The sequence below is a fragment of the Microtus oregoni genome, unplaced genomic scaffold, assembly GCF_018167655.1.
Source record: "Microtus oregoni isolate MIOR12 unplaced genomic scaffold, Mior012 000028F_ref0000031, whole genome shotgun sequence".
NCBI classification, from domain to species: Eukaryota; Metazoa; Chordata; class Mammalia; order Rodentia; family Cricetidae; genus Microtus; species Microtus oregoni.
The window spans coordinates 17,956,521-17,976,848 of record NW_024543087.1 but is presented as its reverse complement, the minus strand read 5'-3'; the positions used below and the strand labels follow the sequence as shown (position 1 = coordinate 17,976,848).

Sequence of the window (20,328 nt, the reverse complement as noted above, 5' to 3'; positions counted from 1 at the left end):
AACACTCACCTTTCCAACAGGCTGTTTTGAAAAAAGGAAAAAGAAGACAAAGAGAGATGAATCAATTATGCTTTTGGAACATGAACCAAAAAAAATAATAATCTAAACAATAGTATTCCAACCAAACTGAAGATTTGGGTTCTCACTTGAAATGAGGCTAGTTTTAAGTTTCGGGGAGCCATGGTTAAAAGACCAGGGAGCTATCCACAGAGCTGTGCTGATTTGGGAGCATTTCTGACCATTTGCCCCTGTGAACCAGAGCTGGCTGACTTCAGCAGAATTGCAGCTGAGGTTGAAAGGCTGATGGCTTGTCGTAGAAGCCAACTAGATGAGGCTCTGATTAAATGGCCAGATAGCTGAAATCCAATTTGCTTTGTCTCTCATCTTAGAGCCTTTGGAGACTCATTCAGCAACCCAAGGCTAAAATATGGTGTCTGATTTTCTTTCCTGATGAATGCCTTGGGAATCTCTATTTGTAGAATTGTGGGGGCGGGGGTTTTCAGATAAACTTTGTCTCTGATTAAAAATACAGCTATTTTTCACTCCCAGAGCTTTCCCCCAGGATTTCTGCGAGCCGAGCAGCATCTGGTCTAACTGTAACTCTCGGGCACATCAAGGGAAGTGCTAGAGGATCTTTAAGAAATCCCAGGCCTGATAGTCTCCTCCTGGGAAGCAAATGAATCATCCCAATCTTCCTCTTTTTTGTTTTGAGTTCATTAACACTGGCAACAAACCAACGTCCATGGTACACAAGCCCTCATGGCAACCCTCCTAACACCGAGAGTTTATCTTCACCCTGTGGTCACTGAGATCCCTACAGCCATCAAACACATGTGTAACCTACAACCTCCTCCCTATCCCAAGGCTGAAAACATCTTTCCATGTATTGACTTTGTGAGGACAGCTAGGTTTGAGTCTACAAAGTGGGGTGACTTGGGGAGAAATCACTTCACTTTTGCTTAGTGCGTTTATTTATTTTCCTCGAATTCTCTTTCTACGGCTCCCTTCAAAGCACTAACCATTTGCAGCCTCCTGTTCTGTAATCAATCATTCCCCTGCCCCATATTCCTAAATTAATGTTATCCTCAAGGGAAAGTCCCAACTGCCCGTTTAGAACATGGTACTAGTCCCTAGGTGAAAGAGAGCTGGTGCAGGACAGGGGATGCACAGATGCGAGACCAGGGTCCAACCTCAACATAGCCTTGGCGATGCCTTACAGCAGCCCACTAAGGCCTGCCACCCAACTTTTATCTCCATTCTATAAGTGGGAGCTCAGTGCTAACCCATTCTCTCTACCAGATTATGCAACCCACCTACCCTTCTCCAGCTAATTACAGGCTGACTCCTTTTAGTCAATGCTGGGAAAACTCTCTCCAAATCTCACTCTGTAGGAACAACCCCTCCTCTCATCCCGGTCTCCCTGGGGAGCTGGCAATGCCTAGAGAGACTGATTGCCCGTCACTGCTCTTCCTTGCCTCCTCTCCTGTGCTGAAGAGACTTCTAGCTCTTAAGATCTTTCATACTAACCCTTCCTCCTGATCTCCTACATGCATGCACACATGCATATGTGCAGGGACACTCACCCATGCACATGCAGAAGCTGATGGGGGGAGTCGAGTAGGGAGAACTATTCTCTTATTGCTCTCTACCTTATCTTTATTCTTTGGGAATGAGTCTTCTTAATGAACCTAGAGCTCACTTTTTTTTTTAGGCTGGTGGCCAGCAGCAAGCTCTTTGATTCTCTTTCTCTAACACCCCTAGTGCTGGAGTTACAGATGTGCACAACTGTGGTGTGCCCACTGTGTGCACAACAAAGTGCCTAGCTGTGGTTTATGTGGGTGCCGGGGATCCGAACTCAGGTCCTTATGCTTTTACATGGGTGCTATTACCCAACACCTCGGATCTTCCTCTCTGACAACTTCCTTTTTCAAAGATTTGGGACTCCATTCTGTGCACCTTGACCCTTCTCCATTCTCACCTTCCTGAATTCATCCCTTCAGCTCTGTCTCTAGTTTCACAGCCTCGGGAGCATCATTATCTCTGTGGTGTCAGGGACCACCCACACTGAGTGGCTCCAATATCTAAATAATTAAGTAATTAATCAACTAAATCTACATCCCAGGGTCCATCCCTTGAGTACTTTGCCCCCCATCATTTTGCTTATTGTTGTCATATCAATAATGGAGCTACTTCATGAGCCCCTGAGCTGGTCTTATCTCTAATATGCATATTGTCTCTTCCTAATTGCATAACACCTTATGAGCCAATGTCTTTGTAGTATGATTGAGCATCTTTTGGGTATATGCCCAGAGTGGTATTGCTGGATCCTGAGGTAAGTTGCTTTCCAATTTTTTGAGAAATCGCCATACTTATTTCTAAAGTGGTTGCACAAGTTTGCATTCCCACCAGCAATGGATGAGTGTTCCCCTTACTCCACATCCTCTCCAGCATAAGCTATCTATCATTAGTGGTTTTGATCTTAGCTGTTCTGACAGGTGTAAGATGGTGTCTCAGAGTTGTTTTGATTTGCATTTCCCTGATGGCTAAGATGTTGAACATTTCCTTAAGTGTCTTTCAGCCATTTGAGATTCTTCTCTTGAGAATTCTCTGTTTAGTTCTGTACCCCCATTTTTTTAATTGGATTATTTGGAATTTTGGTGTCTAATCTATATTCACAGCAGCATTATTTGTAATAGCCAGAACCTGGAAACAACCCAGATGCCCCTTAACTGAAGAATGGATAAAGAAAATGTGGCACATTTACACATTAGAGTACTACTAAGCAGTAAAAAAAAAAACAATGACATCTTGAAATTTGCATGCAAATAAATGGAACTAGAAAACACCATTCTGAGTGAGGTAACCCAGACCCCAAAAGATGAATATGGCATGTACTCACTCATAAGTGGATACTAACTATAAACAAAGGATAGTTCATGATCCTAGAGAAGCTAAGTAACAAGGTTAATCTTAAGAAAAACATATATAGATACACCTGGAAAGTCAAAATAGACAAGATCACCTGCCAAAATTGGGAACATAGGGGTGGGAGGAGAAGGGAGGATGGAAGGCGAAGAGTAGGAGAAAAGGGGAGGGGGCAAGGAGAACTTGAGGGAACAGGATAGTCGAGATGAAGGAAGGACAGAGACAGAGAGCAAGGAAAGAGCTATCTTGATTGAGGGGGCCATTATGGGGCTAGCGAGAAAACTGGCTCTAGAGAAATTCCCAGGAATACTTGTAGATGACTCCAGCTAAGACCCTAAGCAACAGAGGAGATGGGGCCCAAACTGGCCTTGCCCTGTAGTCAGACTGATGAATATCTTAAATATCATCATAGAACCTTCATTTAGCAACTGACAGAAACAGAGTCAGGGACCCACAGCAGAGCACTGGGCTGAGCTCCCGAGTCCAGTTGAAAAGTGGGTGGAGTGAGAATATGAGCAAAGAGGGCACGACTATGATGGGTGAACCTGAAATAGTCTACCTGAGCTAATGGGAGCTCACCAGCTCCAGCTGGGAAGGAATAAGCATAGAACCAAACTAGTCCCTCTGAATGTGGGTGTCAGTTGCATGGCTGGAGCAGACTGAGGGGCCACTGGCAGTGATACCAGGATTTATTCCTACTGTTTGTGCTGGCTTTTTGGGGACCCATTCTCTTTGGATGGATACCTTCCTCAGCCCAGATATAATAGGGAGAGCCTTGGTCTTTCCCCAAAGCATATCCACTCTCTGAGGAGTGGATATGGGTTGGGGAGGAAGGTAGGGAATGGGAGGAGGGAAGGAAGGAAGTGGGAACTTGGGTTGGTATGTATAATGAAAAAAGATAGTTTGTTTTCTTTTTAAAAATAAATAAATAAACACTTTATGAGCCTGTGAGCTTATGCCTTTTCTTCAACTGACTGTTGCAATCCCAAGGCAATCCTACAACAGAGGCTCCTCACCAGAGGTCAGTCTCCTGATTCCACAGATCCACTCCACACTCAGTCCCCAGTGTCCTCACCAACCACTAATGTTCTTGACTGTAATACCCAGATACTCACGACTGTGGCTCCGCAGGAACTGGATCAGATCACAGTGCTGCAAAGTTTAAAAGAGAGAGAGCAAACATGAGTGCAGTGACCCTCTGGTGGATGTGTTTAGTTCCCAGTGAACAGTAATGGTTCTGTTTGCAAGAATAAAGAGATACGTACAGAATACGCAGGCTGCCCTGCTGTGCCTTTAGGACCCTAAGGGGGAAAAGAGCAAGTTATTATTTGTGAACTATAGTTTTTAATGAGAAAATTTAAAAACTGTAAACACCTCTTCCTTTATTGGAGGTAAAAATGACAGAAGGTGGTTAGGTACTATGCTATCTGGAAGGTCAATTATTTACTCCACTCCTATCAAGTATGTATATTATCTTTGTTTGTATTAAAACTGCAATCCTGCTGGGCAGTGGTAGTGCATGTTTTTTATTCCCAGCACTTGGGAGGCAGAGGCAGGCAGATCTCTGTGAGTTCGAGGTCAGCCTGGTCTACCAGAGCTAGTTCCAGGACAGTTAGGACTGTGACACAGAGAAACCCTGTCTCAAAAAACAAAACAAAACTGCAATCCCTAGAAGAGATTTTTCTAAAGGAGTCTTTTTTAATTATATTTTTCCTTTGTTTCCTAATTATACAAGCAGACTTTCTCTACAGGGTAGAACAAAGGAGATGGATGTATTGAGCATGCAGAGCTAGATTATCTTACAAATCAAGATGCTTAAAATGCAAAAGGCAATAAGCCTCAGTATATATAAAAGAACCAAAGGCAATTGCATAGCAGATAAAATTTACACAAAAGAAGAGCATACATGCAAAATGACACAAGACTGAGGAACAAAGGAATATAAATAGCTGGGGAGGGAATTTACTAAGAGATTACTTCTCTTTGCAATGTCAGAAGATACACCCATAAAGTCTCATCAATAATACGTCTGCCCAAGTATGATGGAACAAGGGTGAAACAAATAGAATACCAAAGAGAATGGGGTAAAGCCCATGAGGCCTCAACCCGACTAAAGAATCATAAACAACTGAAGAAAGCTGGGAGTGGGAAAGGTGGTTTTCCCCAGGGAAAGAACACTAAATGGCTGTCTAATCTAAATAGTCAGCCCCCAAAACATGCATACAAGTAACATTATACAGACTGAACAGGTTATATTTAAGTATATATGTACATGTATTGCATATATGCATATCATATGTATATGTATATTGTATGTATTAGGAATATATTTATTTAATATATGTAATAATATACATTAGGAATATATACATTTATATGTGCAATAATAATTACAGAACATAGAGATCATAAATTTGAAGGAGAATGAGGAGGAATAGATGAGAGTGGTATGGGAAGACCTTCTGTATATGTGTTTCTTTTATTGGCTAATGAATAAAGTTGTTTTAGGCCAATGGCTTAACAGAATATAGCCAGGCTGGAAGAAATAGAGAGAGAGAGAGTAGGCAGAGTCAGGGAGATGCCATGTAGCCATCTGCAGGAGCCTGGAGCCCACTGGAACCTTGCCAGTAAGCCACAGCCATGTGGTGATACACAGATTAATAGAAATGGGTTAATTTAAGATTTAAATGTTAGCCAGAAATATCCTTAAGCTATTGGCCAAACAATATTGCAAATAATATAGTTTCTGAGTGGGTCAGGGTGGCGGGAAATGAACAAGCAGCCTTCAACAACATGGGAGGATATAAAGAAAGGAAAAGGAAGAAGAAATGTAATTATAATAGAATATCATAAATAAAAAGAAAGAAGCAAGTAGCTTAGGTGAGATCAAGAAGAGGTGGTTTCTGAAGACATCAGCCCTGGTTCTCTTCCATTTGAGTTTTTTCCCTTGCTTCTCTTGCTTCTTCTTCCCAGGATCAGGCTCCTCACTGACCATGGTTTTTAATGTATTTACTAGAACGTTCATTTCAGGAAAAAATATGCACTACATACTCAAACTCAAAAATTCCCTTGGGCACTTGCCCCTCCCAGATGCTTAACCAGAAATGTCTGTATAGCCAGCTTCTGTTCTAAATGACAACTGAGTTACCTGTCTGACCATCCATGACCTATCCATTACCCATCTATCAACCATCCATCATTTATCCATCACCCATCCATCACCCATCCATCATCTATCCATCACCCATCCATCATCTATTTAGCAATACATTTATTTAACTATCCAATAGCAGTTCAATGTCCTATGAACGCTGAGGTGGCCTGTGGTACGCTTCTGATTTAACCAGAACTATGTGCTGAACTTTATTCTACCCAGTGAAGAAATCACTAAGAGTCTTAGAGTCTTGGCCGCCGCCTTTCAAGTTAGGACAGAAAACAGGAAAGACTGCACAGTCACTCATACAGAGAAACAGGCTTGGGGTGATATGGAAAGTAGGAGCTACATTTTGCAGACGGTCAGAAGTAGGAAGAGTTTATCCTGAAAGAGAGAGCTTAAGAGTGACTCCAGGAGCCGGAGAGATGGCACAGAGGTTAGGAGCACTTGCTGCTCTTGCCGAGGACCCAGGTTCAGTTCCCAGCACCCATGTGTAACTTCAGTTCTGGAGTATCCAAGGCCTCTTCTGACCTCCACAGTCTCCTGCATGCACATGGTGCACAGACATACGACACACACACACACACACACACACACACACACACACACACTAAGACAAATGTTAAGAGTACCTCCAAGCAAGTTCTTGACAAAAGGTAAGAACCAAGAACCTGAGACAAAGGAAGGCCACACCCAATTCAGACCAGTTGAGCCAAACACAAGACTGAAGATGATATGGAACACCTTCATTACAACCCTAGGACTTGGAAAAGAGGTGAATCTGGAGTAGAGAAGACTGGCCCACATATCAGCTGTTCCCCTACATGCCGTAATGCATATAGTGGAGTAACCTTTACAAATAATTATTTTATTCTCCCGTGGAGTTATTTGGCCAAGAAACCATCTGCAAGCTTTACTCTGCTAGATCCCAAGTTCAAGAATTCTTCAGTGCCTAAAACAAGACAAGTGTTTCATGCACTCTTTACGGTGCTGTCTGGGTTCCCTCCACGTAGCAGGTGCTGGGGTATTTAGTTCTACCCTGGCTCTGCTTGAGAGGGGAGAAACATTGACTCATCAACCGCATGAGAAGCAGTGAAACAGATGTAGGTCTGCGTGGGGAGAAGGCAAGCTTGGCTCTGTCTGGGGATGCTTCCAGAGATGACATTTCTCTTGTAATGGAACCAGTGTGGTAGTTACATTTCCAAATCACTCTAGAGTCCAAATAAAGACTAAAAAGGCAGCAAGAGTGGCTCCAGCAAACTCTATCTGCCAGTCTGCTTTGCATGCTGCAACTCTGTGAAGAGACCTCTATGAAACAAAGGCAAGCCCATGCCTGTTACAAAGGTTTTGGTGATAAATCACGGTAAGAGTGACTATCTGTGTTGCACTTACAGTTCCCAGTGTTTGCTCTTGATTGTCTGATTGTCTGATCCCCACAGTATATTTTCAGCTAGGGCAGGGACATGTCATCTTCATCTTAATAATAGACTGAGAAACACAGTGACTGGCTTCTCGAGCCCCGTGCTTCTGTCTTGAAGTTCTGCATCCTCTCCATTGGGTATACCAGAAACCATTACACATCGGTCAGTTCCCACATATACTCACTCTCGGTCCAGGAGGGCCTTGAGACCCTGGTCTTCCAGTCTCACCTTTCAAGCCTTGAGAGAGCTGAAAACAGGAACACACAAGTGTAGTTTCTACATTTTCTGTGCATGGAGGCTAATAAAAATAAATTTTATTTTACATGTGGCGGCATTTTGCCTGAATCTGTAGACAGAGACTGTGTGCCTATAGCATCCACAGAGGCAGGATGGCATTGGATCCCCTAGAACTGTAGTTACAGATGGCTGTGAGCCATCATACAGGTGCTGAGAACTGAACCCAGATACTCTGCAAGAGCAGCCAGTGTTCTTAACCACTGAGCCATCTCTCCAGCACTAAGATTTCTGAGTTTAAATGAGATGTTATACTTCTCAAAAGTCGTTTTTAGAAGAACAACCGGACAGAAGCACATATCTCTGTCAGAGTGCTTGCCTGAAATCTCTGAGTTCCACCCTCAGCGGCAGAAATAACAATGATGATAATGAATAATAAATTAGTTAAAAATAAAAGATAGCAGCTTATTCAAATCAAGTAAATTCCTTGCTATTAACACAAGCCATCAACTCTTAACCATTGGTGAACATCCACTTCCCCCTTGTCCCCTTTATTTAGTGGCATACAGTGCTCTGACGCTGGCTGCAAACTTAAATCTACATTAGTCATAAGCTGGGATTGATGATAAAGAAAAGGCACACAAAGATTATACAAAAACCTTTATCTATAAAGATCAAATAATAAGGGCCAGAGAGATGACTCCGAGGTTAAGAGCACCTGCTGTTCTTACAGAGGAGCTGGGTTTCATTCCTGGAAACAACATGGTCTCTCACACCTATCTATACCTCCAGTTCCAAAGGATCCAGTGCCCTCTTTGGTCCTCCAAAAACACCAGGCACATACATGCACACATGCATGTAAACACTCATATATGTAAAATAAAAATAAATAAATATATATGTTTGTTTTGCCATTTTGCAATGTGTTTGTTTTTGTTGATGAGATTATATTATATTCCCTTAGAAGCCTGTTTATTTTCTAATGAGAGACAGAAAGAGAGTGGATCTAGATGGAGAGCATGTAGGAAGGAATTGGGAGGAGTAGAGGGAAAGTGTAATCAGGATATATTATATGAAAAATCTATTTTCAATAAAATAAAAATAAATAGTTTGAAATCAAATAATGAAAATAACTTCTCACATATAAGCTGGTACATGAGTGTTTATTCCCCAAATGCAAAGGATGGAGATGTATTAGCAAACAAGATGCAGCCTAACGCCAAGGGCCTGCTGAACTACATCTCTTCCACACCCAGAGTGACAGTGACCTCGCACTCAGACTTTAAAAGGATGCTGGTCTCAGCCATTTGTACACAGTCTTCTACTCTGCATTACTACTCAGAACACTTCAGTATCTCCTTCCCCTCCATCCGGCCACCTTGTGGCTAATGGTATCATCAGGCAGCCCTCTAGGACACAGGGAAGATAACAGTTTCAATCCCAAAAGGCTGCAATGCACTAGTATTTCTCCAACAACCAACCACCCTAGGATCCATGTAGAGCTAAAAATCAAAGAATCATAGACCTCCAAAGCCAGAAGTGACCCTGTGTGCCACTAGGTTCAGTTCTGATATTCTGGAAATAGAGGCCTTACAAGGGTGTGCCAAAGGTGACTGGCTAGCTGGTGGCTTTCAAGATGCTCTTGGAATGAATCAACAATCCATATTTACTATCACAGTAAGAAAGCTGGGGTCTATAAAAGAAAAAAATATTTATTCCATCTGGAATGATAGGCCACTTACAGTCAGTCCCTTGAATCCTTTGGGTCCAGGTCCCCCAGGACTTCCAGAATCTCCAGAGTCACCCTAATTAAGATAGATCAAGATATTAAAATCTTTGCTATGAAAGAATGGAAAAATTCTCTCCGATCAATATTTAAACTGATCTTGTAATCATTATATAATGAAGGGTAATACAGCAATAAATAAATCTTGACATGAACTCAGATCTAAACAATTGGTCAGATATAATTGGTCAGTTAGATATTCTTAAGACTATTTTCAATACTCTAATAACTCAAGTATTTATACATAAATATCAATTTAATAATCATCCAGTTGCTAAAAACAACCAGAGAATATACTAGAAAACATGAAGTATTGGCTAACTTCCTAGTTCTATGAGTTACTCCTAAAAAAGTTAAAGGTTAAAAAAATTAATCTTGGAGTAAGGAGATGTCACAGCTGGTAAAAGTGCTACTGGCAAAAGACTGAGGACCTAAGCTCACTCACCTGGAATCCATGTTAAAATAGCCAGATGTAGTGGTGCACATCTGTAATGCTACCCCTCCTGTGGCAACATCCTTCCCTTTGCATACACTACATGTTTTAAGTTTAAGAATGTATTTAACAGTTGTGACAGCATGCACTAGACTTGCTCAAACTCACACCAGGACAAAAACCCAGCATAGAGTAGACAGGAAGTCCCACCTCTAGCTGAGGAGCTATTGGCAATCAATAGCTTTTGAGAGGTGGAGGGTCCATTTTCTCTACCGGTGTCACTGGAGGTAGGCTGACCCTGCTCCACTGGAAGGCCACCATCCAAGTTATACTTTTATACATATTATACTCTTCTACATAGTATACAGTTATATGTATATACTGGGCAGCACAGACTGTACTTATGGGATTTTAAATGGGGGAGGGGCGAAGTTTGGTGGGTATGAAAGGGGAATGGATTTATAAGACATTGGGGGAGGGATAAATATTATTAAGATATACTATGAAAAATTCTCAAAGAACTAAAAAAAGAAAAAAGAACTTAAGATGTAAAAATAAATCAAAACCACAAAGGTTCATTTAAAAGAAAATCAATCTGACTTTGGTAGTAGTTATTTATTAATATGTTCATTTCATATCAATCAATAAGTTGTTATATTTCTCCCTTTGTTAATAAATCAGAAAATTGATCCTCTGTAATGAGAACTCTTCTTCTGAGAGCTATTTGTGTCATCTCTTCCTAAACTCTCATCGCCCCAGGTAGTCCATCAGCGAAGAACACTTCCAGAGGTTCTGAACGCTGCCTGTTCTCCTGGAGTTGGTTCACTAGATATTCTACTTTAGACCCAGACTTCTTATCTTGATTGGGGCAGAGCCGGTCTAGGGTTTGGGAAATCGGAGTACAGAGCCCTAGCGTACACAGATGTACAGAGGGCGGCTCCTATTAAATTACAGGCACGTCTGGCTCTACAGCACATAGACAGATTATCTAATAGACAATGAGGAATTTGAAAGATGTTAAACAAAAAGACACTATAATTAGTGAGAGGACCAAGCAGACACCTTAATAGACTGCTCGATCCTCTCTCAGAGATCAGGCCTCAGTTTCGGTTTCTAACCAGGCAGTTACCAAAAGAGTCATGAACAAAGAACAATTCCCAACAGCCCCAACAAGGAGGAGGCCTGGTACGTGCAGTACCAGGCTAGGCTTGAGCCACAGACAGCAGCTCAAAGACAAGGCCTGGGACTTGTCCAAGCCTGTTCCAAAATGGAAAACTGTAGTCCTGACCAGCCTCTGGCTAGCCCTGGCCAATTAGAATGCAATAATATGATTGACACTTGCTTAAGCCAATCATATCTAAAATGACTTAACTACCCTAGGACCACCCCTTCTGCTGTGCTTAAAAGGAGCCCACCCGTCCTTCTGAGGGTCTTTTATCATCTTGTCTCTGTATGTGGCAACACCCTAGCATGCTGGGATAATAAACGCTCTTACTGACTGCATACGTATATGGTGCTCTTTTGTGGGACTTCTCCAGGACCCTAACAATTAGACTATACTTCGGGGGTAAAATATCTCGTGGGCATGATATTTGGGGTTGACTGACAGAAGATGGAAACAGGACACCACAGAGGAGAATGGTGGGATTCTCATGTGAGAGGAACCAAAATCAAAATAATGCTGGATTAATAACAATAACTAAGGTGGTGAATGAGATCACCAAACCAGAGAACTAATCCAGAGAGCTTGCCAGGAAGTTAAAGGTTCAAGGTAGAGATAGGAGCGTTGGGATGGAAGTAGGTGGGACACCAGACAACAAAGGGTAGGATGTGATCTTTTCCAACATAAAGACTCACGGGATTAAGCCATCCTTTCCTAGTGAAGCCCAGAGGAAGCCACCGACTAGCATTCCACTCCTCCCCACCTCCCCCTATACTCTGACCTGTGGTTCATCTCATTTCTTGAGAAGGCCACAGCAATGGCAAACGAAGAAATTCTTATGCACCTCACCTTCTGCCCTGGATCCCCAGGGAATCCCGTTGGGCCCTGTAATTGTCAGCAGAGAACATAGTAAGTCAACAGACCACTCCCCTGCATCATCACTTTTCAGTATACTTAAGTTTGATTTATCAATTGAGAAAATAATTGTTTTGCATAGCTACCTTAACTCCTTTTCGTCCTGTCTGGCCATAGCCCGGGATGCCATGATCTCCCTGTAAGCAATAGGTAAATTTCAGTTTCTCCAAAGTCGTCTCGATGGGAAGATGTGGTGTTAGGAAACAAGAGCTATGGATGGCAGGGAGGAAGGGGTTTCACTTCCTGTTATCTTTTTCTTCCCCTGTACTGGGGATTGAACCCAGAGCCTCGGGTATGCTAGGCAAAGGTCCTACCTCTGAGCTTCAGCCCAGCCCTCACTTCCAGCTGTGAACCCTCTTACTTTTTGGCCAGCTCCACTCTACAGCCACTGCAGGAGGCAGAAGCACAGCCTCGCTGAATCTGGACATTCACCAGCTTCTTACTTAAAAAATTAAGAGTTGATACCAAAGAAATATGACTGGGGAGTTTACCCAGAGACTTATAAATAGGGCTGGAGAAGTGGCTCAGTGGTTAAGAGCACTGGCTGCTCTTGCATAGGACCTTGGTTTGATTCCCAGCACTCATATGGTAGCTCACAACCATCTTTAACTCCAGCTCCAGGGATCGGATGCCTTCTGGCCTCCGCAGGTACCAGGCATGTACGTGGTATGCAGACATACATGCAGACACTCGTGCTAATATATAAAATTAAAATAAATCTTTTTTAAAAAGAGTTATAAATGGCCAATAGATGTTGGCATGGACCGCACGGTGACCATGGCTGCTTGACAAAATTCCAGCATTTTGACATTGTAGATCACAATTCTCCAGCATCCTTTTACTTTCATTTTTAATGATTCTCTCTGTGTGTTATGGGAGTTCCCTTATGCCTTTTCCTTTGGAAATTTTGTGCAGCCTTCTGTGGAGGATGAGGATTTAAACAATAGCAGGCTCTTTAAGCAAAAATCCCCGCCATCATGGACCCACACAGCATGATAACTACACACAAGAATCCCCGTTGGGTACACTCCTGCCCCACGCTACCCCTTCTCCTCACACCTCAACCCCTCTGACCCCCCATTCCCCTTTACCCCCCAATACACCAAGAATAGAGAAGTTAAAGATTTACTGATTGGACACACCTAGTTCCCGAGGATGAACGCACACTAGCAAGGGAAACAATGGGCCCAAATCCAGAGCCTGAGGCTAGTAAGGGCAACAGTTTAGTTAACAAGTATAGGGGAATCAGAATGGCATGGTATAAGGGGAAAAGAGTGAGCTATCAGGACCCTCCCTTTCGGGAACCTATGAGGGGAGCAGGCCGTATAGTAAGACTAAGACACAGAGGCAGCAACTAGGGAACAGCTCAGTGCTGATGATGCTACACAGGCAAGCACTGCATCATGCCCCCTGAGGAATGAAAACTCTTAGGAATTGTTTCTCAGGACTTGGTGTCTGATAGCTCCTGACCAGGGAGGCTGAGACTGGGCAGGAGGAAGCAGAAGAGGGTGCCTAGTGGGGTTACTGCACTTTGGAGGACAATAGGCATTTAGATTCTCGCTGACCTTACAGCTCTTTTGCCTCAGGGAAAATACTGTGGTAAAGTCTGTGCCTTCAGTCTTGCTGCGGCTAAACTACTGCGCAGTTACAGAGTATCGAAAGATGCAGCCTTTTCTCAGTAAGGCAGCAGCCATCCTGATCCACCCTCAGGTCACCCCAGTCTCCTTCCTCCAACAGCTCCACACCTCCTCTCTGGGACCTGAACCCCTACTGGAGCCAGACTCCAGCAAGATGTCAGTGGGGAAATAAGTTCATTCTCATTGGTAACCAAAAAACTGAATTTGAAACAATTAATGAGTTACCATTTTTAGCGATGGTAAAGAGGAAAAAGAAAAGGTTACAATAGCCATTGTTGGTGTGGAGTCTCTAAAACAGCCAGGCTCCTACACATAACTCATGGGTCCATATAATGTTTGAATCTTTCTAAGAGTATTTGACAATATATTTTAAAGCCCTAATTAAATATGTACTTATCTGACCTAGCTATGAAAATTCTAGAACTTTCTATACAGACATTAATTATGGCACTAGGAATGTAGCTCAGTGGTAGAGCCCTGAGCACACATGAAAACCAGGATTCTATCCCCAGACCCCAGACCCCATACTCTTCCAAAAGAAATCATTGGTGTGTTATTTACGACAGCAAAGAAAACAGAAACAAATTTAATATTTAATAATAAGAGATCTGTCGAAAGCACAGCCTGTGCCCTAGCCGAGTTCCATGACTGGTCCTCGACAAGCCAATTAAAAGAGACAGATTAATAGCGAGAAGCATAGGAGACTTATTCACTGAGGCTACACTGGGAAGCGGGGTGAAAGCGGCCCCTTTCATGGGATAGTTTGAAACTATTGAAGTGCTGTTGAGAGAACACAGTGGCCTGGAAAAGAGTTGCTGGCAGGAGGGGAAACTGAGTAATGCAGTTTTTCTCTGTGCTCCGTCTAGGATGCTAAAGGTGAACATCTCAAAATGCCCAAATGTGGCAATGTTTCCTTCCAGGCTTCCCATCTTCAGGCCTACAAAACTTAAATTCCCCCCTTTTCTTTTGTAAATCCCACCAATCAAGAATAAGACCATGGTTTAAAGTCAAATTTGAAGCAAGCTTTAATTAAATACTGGCCAGTTGGATGGATTCTGGCCAGGTCCGTACCCAGGTTTTCAGGAAATGGCCCAGAATTAAGTACGGCAAGGGCTTAAGAAAGAAAATTCACTAAATTTCCATCAGGTCCAATCAGGGATAAGCACACACCCTGATGTACTTCCTTCCTGTGTACCTCCTGCCCACATGTGATCAAACCCAACCAGGGCAGAAGAGTCAGACAAACTTGTTTAGGGGATTGAAGGCCTCCCAGAAACAACAGCCTCCAGCACTGCAGGAACTGTCTGCCCTCAGGCAAGGAGCTTGTAGCCCGGAGGCATTCTTGTTTCACGGACCTCTAAGGCATAGCAATTAAAACTTAAAAATGCAACTTTGACTCTTACACTTTCTATTTTTGAGTATTTGTGTTTTCAAACCAAATCACAAACAGATGGGCCCTTTTTTGTTTTGAAACAGGGTCTCATGTAGCCTTTTAGTTTATGTAACATCTTACGGGTTCAACCATGCTGTCGTTTATAGCAGGGTTTCCTTTTTATTTTTAAGCCTGACTAGTATTCCATCAGATAGATACACCACCATGTTTCTGCCCATTCATTCACAAATGGGAACTTGGGTTGACCTAATTTCCTGGCTATACTTGGTACATTTTCTTCCATTTAATATCTACATACAATTGCATAACTAACATAAAATAACTCTCCCTCTATTGGCCGTGACCATACTCAGATTTTGGCTCAGTAGAGCAGCTAGTCCTGAGTGCCAGACTTTACAACCAGTGGCCATTTCTTGGCCTCTGCTTCTTGTCACCCTAGGGTTTTACAAGGGGAGAAAGATGGGCTGTTTTGTTTCTTAACCAAAATGGACAGACCAGCCATGCTGGTTGTTAAAGTCCCTGTTCTCGCTCACCTGATACTCCCTCGGCCTTCACCTCATCTCCTCTAACCATCTACACACAAACACACACATAGACATATACACACCTGTGCAACAAAAAGGCCAGGTGCACAGCAAGGCAGCCACAGATGGAGAACAGCCTAACATCTTCCTACCCTAGGTGCTAGAGCCCATGCTGCCCCCATTTCCCCTTGCTCCAGAGCCAAGTCCAGAAAGCTCATACCTGTTCTCCTCGCTGTCCAGGGGGCCCAGATGGTCCGGGGCCTCCAGGAACTCCAAGCTCCCCCTAGGAAAAGGGGAGAGAAAACATTCAGGAAGGCGAGTCAAACAAGCCCCAGGTAGTTCTATCCACTAAGTAAAGGGACACAAGGTCCTCAGTTAGCAGCCAGCACTCAGAAGGGCTAGGGTGGAAGACATACTCCAGTCTACCCAGAGGATAGTAGAACATACCCAGCACTGCCCAGGGCTGAGCTCTGAGGACTTTTTAAGGCTGTAGAGTATTCCAGTGTATATACACACCACAATGTTCCCTGCTTTCTTAGTCAAAAGACTGAAGAGAAAGGAAGGACAGAACACTCACTCCAGAGAAGCTGACTCATTTGCTGTTGTATTTACTAACACGATAATTGCTTATTATCCTGGAACAATGAATGACCCCATACAACAAGGATAGTCCTGCCCTCACTAAGCACGGTGTGGTTAGAAAGAGAAAGAACAAGACGGACAATTGTAACCCTGTGTGTTGAAGCACAGAAGAGCAGCAGAGAGACCTGAGGGTCCGGGGAGGCTTCCTGATGAGAGACAAAGAAGCTGGGCCCAAAGAACATTGTGTGGACTGAGAAAGGAGCAAGGGATCCTAAGAGTGACTGGGGAGGGGAAAGGGATCAACTCTGGAGAGGGGGAAGGGGTGGAGGGGACTAGAAAGACCTGAGCCAAGGAACCTTGGAATGAAATAGGGAAAAGTACAACAGGCTTTGTAAGCTTCTTCCCCTGGCCCAGGGTTGACGGTCAAATAACACTGTAAGTAAGCTGAAGGTGTACAATAAGACAGCATGTGTACATGTACATATATCGAAATGACTGCCACAATCATGTCAGCTAACACTTCTCACACCACCGCTTGTTAGCACTCTTCCATTTGAGTTTGGATTTTTTTTTCTTGTTGATGTGTATGTGTACGTTCAGAACTGTCTGTGCACACGTGTGTGCATGTGTGTGAACACTGGGGTCAGCATCAGGTGCCTTTCCCAGCTGTTCTCCACTTTATTTTGTGAGACAGGCTCTCTCAGGGAACCTGGAAAGCACCAATTCAGCCAGATTGGCTGGACAGCATCTCTGTGCCAGAGTTGGCAGGATTTTTTTTTTTTTTGCAGTATTCTAGATGATCAGACTCAGGTCCCATGTTATACAGCAAGCACCCTTTACCAATTGAGCTACCGCTCCCACCCTTCCTTGTTAGCAGGAAAGCTTGAAGAGCTGCCCAATGGAAAAATGACTCCATAGAAAAAGAAACCTTAGGTCCTGGGCTCAAATATGAAAGTATCTTGAGGCCTTGACAAGAGGGCAGTGAACCCAGCAGGGCTCCTCTGTAGCCACACAGACCCCAGGGCCTGAAGGACAAAAGCAGAAGAGTGGGGTGCACATGAGGCCAGCTGCTGACTCTTGTCCATCTCCACCACAGCTACCTTAGCCATGGTGAGCCTGGGGGAGACCGAAAGAGGACGCGAAAATAAGTTCAGATCAATCCACTCGTCTCAGCCAACAAACGCATTACTGCTCAGGGAATATGGGAACTGAAGAGATTCTCAGCAGTGCTTTGTGATAGGCAGGTAGCTCTCTCCTTGTAATAGGGGCAGCTTCCTAGAGACAGGTGAACGGTAAGGAAGTCTCCACCCAGAGATGGGAGAGAACCCACTGGCAGCATGCAGGTGGTTGAGCATGGTGCTTGGGTTAAGTCACCACGTGAAAAATTTTCATACAGTTAGGGAGGAAATGTAGCTGCCTTCGGTTCCTCTCGTTTGAAACCAATGAGAAATAATGTTTACCTTTCTCCCCCAAAATCCAGGTCTTCCAATGCTCCCTCTAGGTCCTGCTGGCCCAGGAGAACCCTGAAAGGAAAGAGAAAGAGAGATGCAAAAGCCTCCGCTGCGGCAATTCCTGGAAACCCGGTAGGAACAAGGCACTCATATCATTCCCATTGTCCCTGAAGGTCTCCTAACAGAAAAAGCTGCCAGCCAGGGGAGGGAGGGTAACCTAAGGAATGGGCCACGGCTCTGCATCCACCAGGGATTCACTGGTCCACGGGGGACCTTAGGAGGTGGGGGAGGGGACTAATGGCTTCTTTGACTCAGTGGGCACACTCTTTCCAAGTGAGGGGAAATTCCCTGTAACATGTCTCTGCCACATACATGCACATCACACAGAACTACTGACACCCCATCATGGAGTGCAGGGCACATTTCATTTCTCAATCTAAAACAGGCCCTGAGCATCCTTCACCAGCCTGCTAGGAAGATACAGTTGAGCACACAGGGACATCCTGAGCTCTTCCTGGCAGTTCTGAAGAACTGATAAAATCAAGTGCTCTATACAACCCCCCTCCCACCATCCAAACTCTCATTCCTCACTGGGAAGCTCATTCAAATGCTGAATTCGAAAACTAGGCTTAAGAACCAAACATTGTGTAAGCACAGATCTCTGTGCAGTCAAATGTCTGTAGAGACAGGTAGGAGGCAGAGAGAAAACCTTAAAGTGCGAGGAGAATGTTCATTCGGAGTGGACATGCTCAGCATGTGGTAGCATTTTTAAGTCTACCAAATCTTCCTTGAGCTGAGGGAGTGAATCTGTGCTTTCAGAGTTAAAAAATCACCAAAGGAGAAAGAAAAGTGAGCCAGCGAGGTATAAAGGATCTGAGCCGGGCTAAAAATGTATCTGTAGTAGCTCAGAAAATGAAACAAACCTTCCACGGATGATATAAAACACGCGACGCACTAAGGCATTTTGCAGTAAGAGCAAACTAAAGATCAGGAGTCATTGTCCCTAGAGTCACTCACCTGAAGTCCCTGGTACCCTTGACTTCCTTTTTCTCCTTTCTCACCTGGGTTTCCACTGGACCCCTTTTTGTGGTGACAACAAACATACGCAATGTCAATGAAACTCGCTCTCACAGTGGACACCCCGTGGAGGCAGAGCGACGGTCTGCCCTCCAAGAAGCCTTACTGATTTGAGAGAAGGCTTTTTTAGGAGAATAACTGGGAACAGGTCCAGACACAGTGGCACAGATCTTATTAAGGGATCCCCTGCCTGGGCATAAGAGTCTCATCCTTCTTCTACAGGGAGAAATAAAAATAGATCAAAAGGGGAATGAATAAACCTATAGAGATCCACACAACCAAACATATCTATTTGATGGCTCACTGGATCAGAGTGCTTTCTCAATGTGTAAAATACAGGCACTGGTTGTTTCAAGTTGGCACTAAAGAACACTGGTGTCAAGCTTCTGCTAGCTGAACCAAAGTTTCTCTCTCTGCCATGTTTTATCTGTAGGTCTCACAGAGTCTCTTATGTATTAGAAGTAAAATGGCCCTTGCCTACCAGGAAGTCACTGAGTGAGCCTCAAGTCACTAGTGTCAAAGGATCCCAGAGCCCCTGAAATGACTGCCATCCACACCCAACCCCCAAAACACCTGGGCAAATCTAGATTGATCCCATGGTTACTCAACCTGGAGAATGTACTAGACCTCAGAATTACTCAAGAAAATCTAAATTAGTTTAGTTTTAACCTGGAACTTTCTAGAAGAAAAATGAGACCCTTGAAAAGCCTTAAAATGGGCATTTCTACACAGACTCTTTCAGACAAGTCTGCGTTTAAAATAAGCTCAACACAGAGTGCGCTCCACAGGGACTCAGTACGCAGGTGTGGCAAAGCCATCCTCGGGGGATGATGTGACTTCTTCCGGGCAGCCAGGAGGACAAGGGAGAAGCCTAATGGCATTTGGGGTGCTGATGGCAACCCAGTGTAAAATAATAACAATAATAACAATATCTTATCGAGCTGTTAATTACTCATTCTTACTAGTACCTGGGCACAATGAAGGCGAGCACAGGCCGCAAGTTTCCCCTCCAGGCTCATATTAATGAGCTGCAAGTGGTGGAGCAAATTTGATGGAACAAAATAAGAAATCAGAATCATCTCCCACGATGGGAAATGCACAAGGTGATGGCTGCAGATTGAACTTTTACCAGCTGAATATATTTATTTTTAAGTGTGTGTGTGTGTGTGTGTGTGTGTGTGTGTGTGTGTGTACAGATGCTCGGGGAGCCCAGAAGAAGGTATCAGATTCCTTGGAACTGCAGTTATAGGCTATTGTGAGCAACTCTAACTGGGTGCTGAACATTAAACTCCAGTCTTTGGCAAGGTATTATGTGCTCTTAACCACAAAGCCATCTTCTCTCTCCGTCTGTTGTGTGTTTTTATACTGAGCTACCTGCCTCCTTCCCACCAGAATGTCTCCACACCATTTGCCCACATTTATGAAATACCCAGCATACCTGTGGGCCTTGTAGTCCTTCCGGTCCCTGTGCACCTTGAGGCCCCAGGTCTCCTGCTTCCCCCTAATGAAAAAGCATTTTCAGTGTTAAGATTTTCTCTGCAGGTTCCCGATAGATCATGTGGTTCATCTGCCCTTACACTGCCTGGGATCTAATTTTCCCAACTGTCATGAATAAACTCAAACATGTGTCTAAT

At 43.8% G+C, this 20,328-nt stretch overlaps 1 protein-coding gene across 1 annotated transcript in view; it reads right to left on the bottom strand.

Annotated features, from left to right (window-relative positions):
* The window catches only part of Col6a5 (collagen type VI alpha 5 chain), a 94,558-nt gene that overhangs the window by 34,120 nt on the left and 40,110 nt on the right, over positions 1-20,328 (bottom strand). Inside the window, exons 21-31 of the mRNA XM_041677339.1 lie at positions 20,133-20,195; positions 18,635-18,697; positions 17,627-17,689; positions 15,805-15,867; positions 12,117-12,167; positions 11,965-12,000; positions 9,477-9,539; positions 7,685-7,747; positions 4,191-4,226; positions 4,041-4,077; positions 10-21 (exon numbers count right to left, since the gene is read on the bottom strand). Of these exons, the coding sequence (XP_041533273.1) occupies positions 10-21; positions 4,041-4,077; positions 4,191-4,226; positions 7,685-7,747; positions 9,477-9,539; positions 11,965-12,000; positions 12,117-12,167; positions 15,805-15,867; positions 17,627-17,689; positions 18,635-18,697; positions 20,133-20,195 (550 nt within the window). The remainder of the gene's footprint in view (positions 1-9; positions 22-4,040; positions 4,078-4,190; positions 4,227-7,684; positions 7,748-9,476; positions 9,540-11,964; positions 12,001-12,116; positions 12,168-15,804; positions 15,868-17,626; positions 17,690-18,634; positions 18,698-20,132; positions 20,196-20,328) is intronic.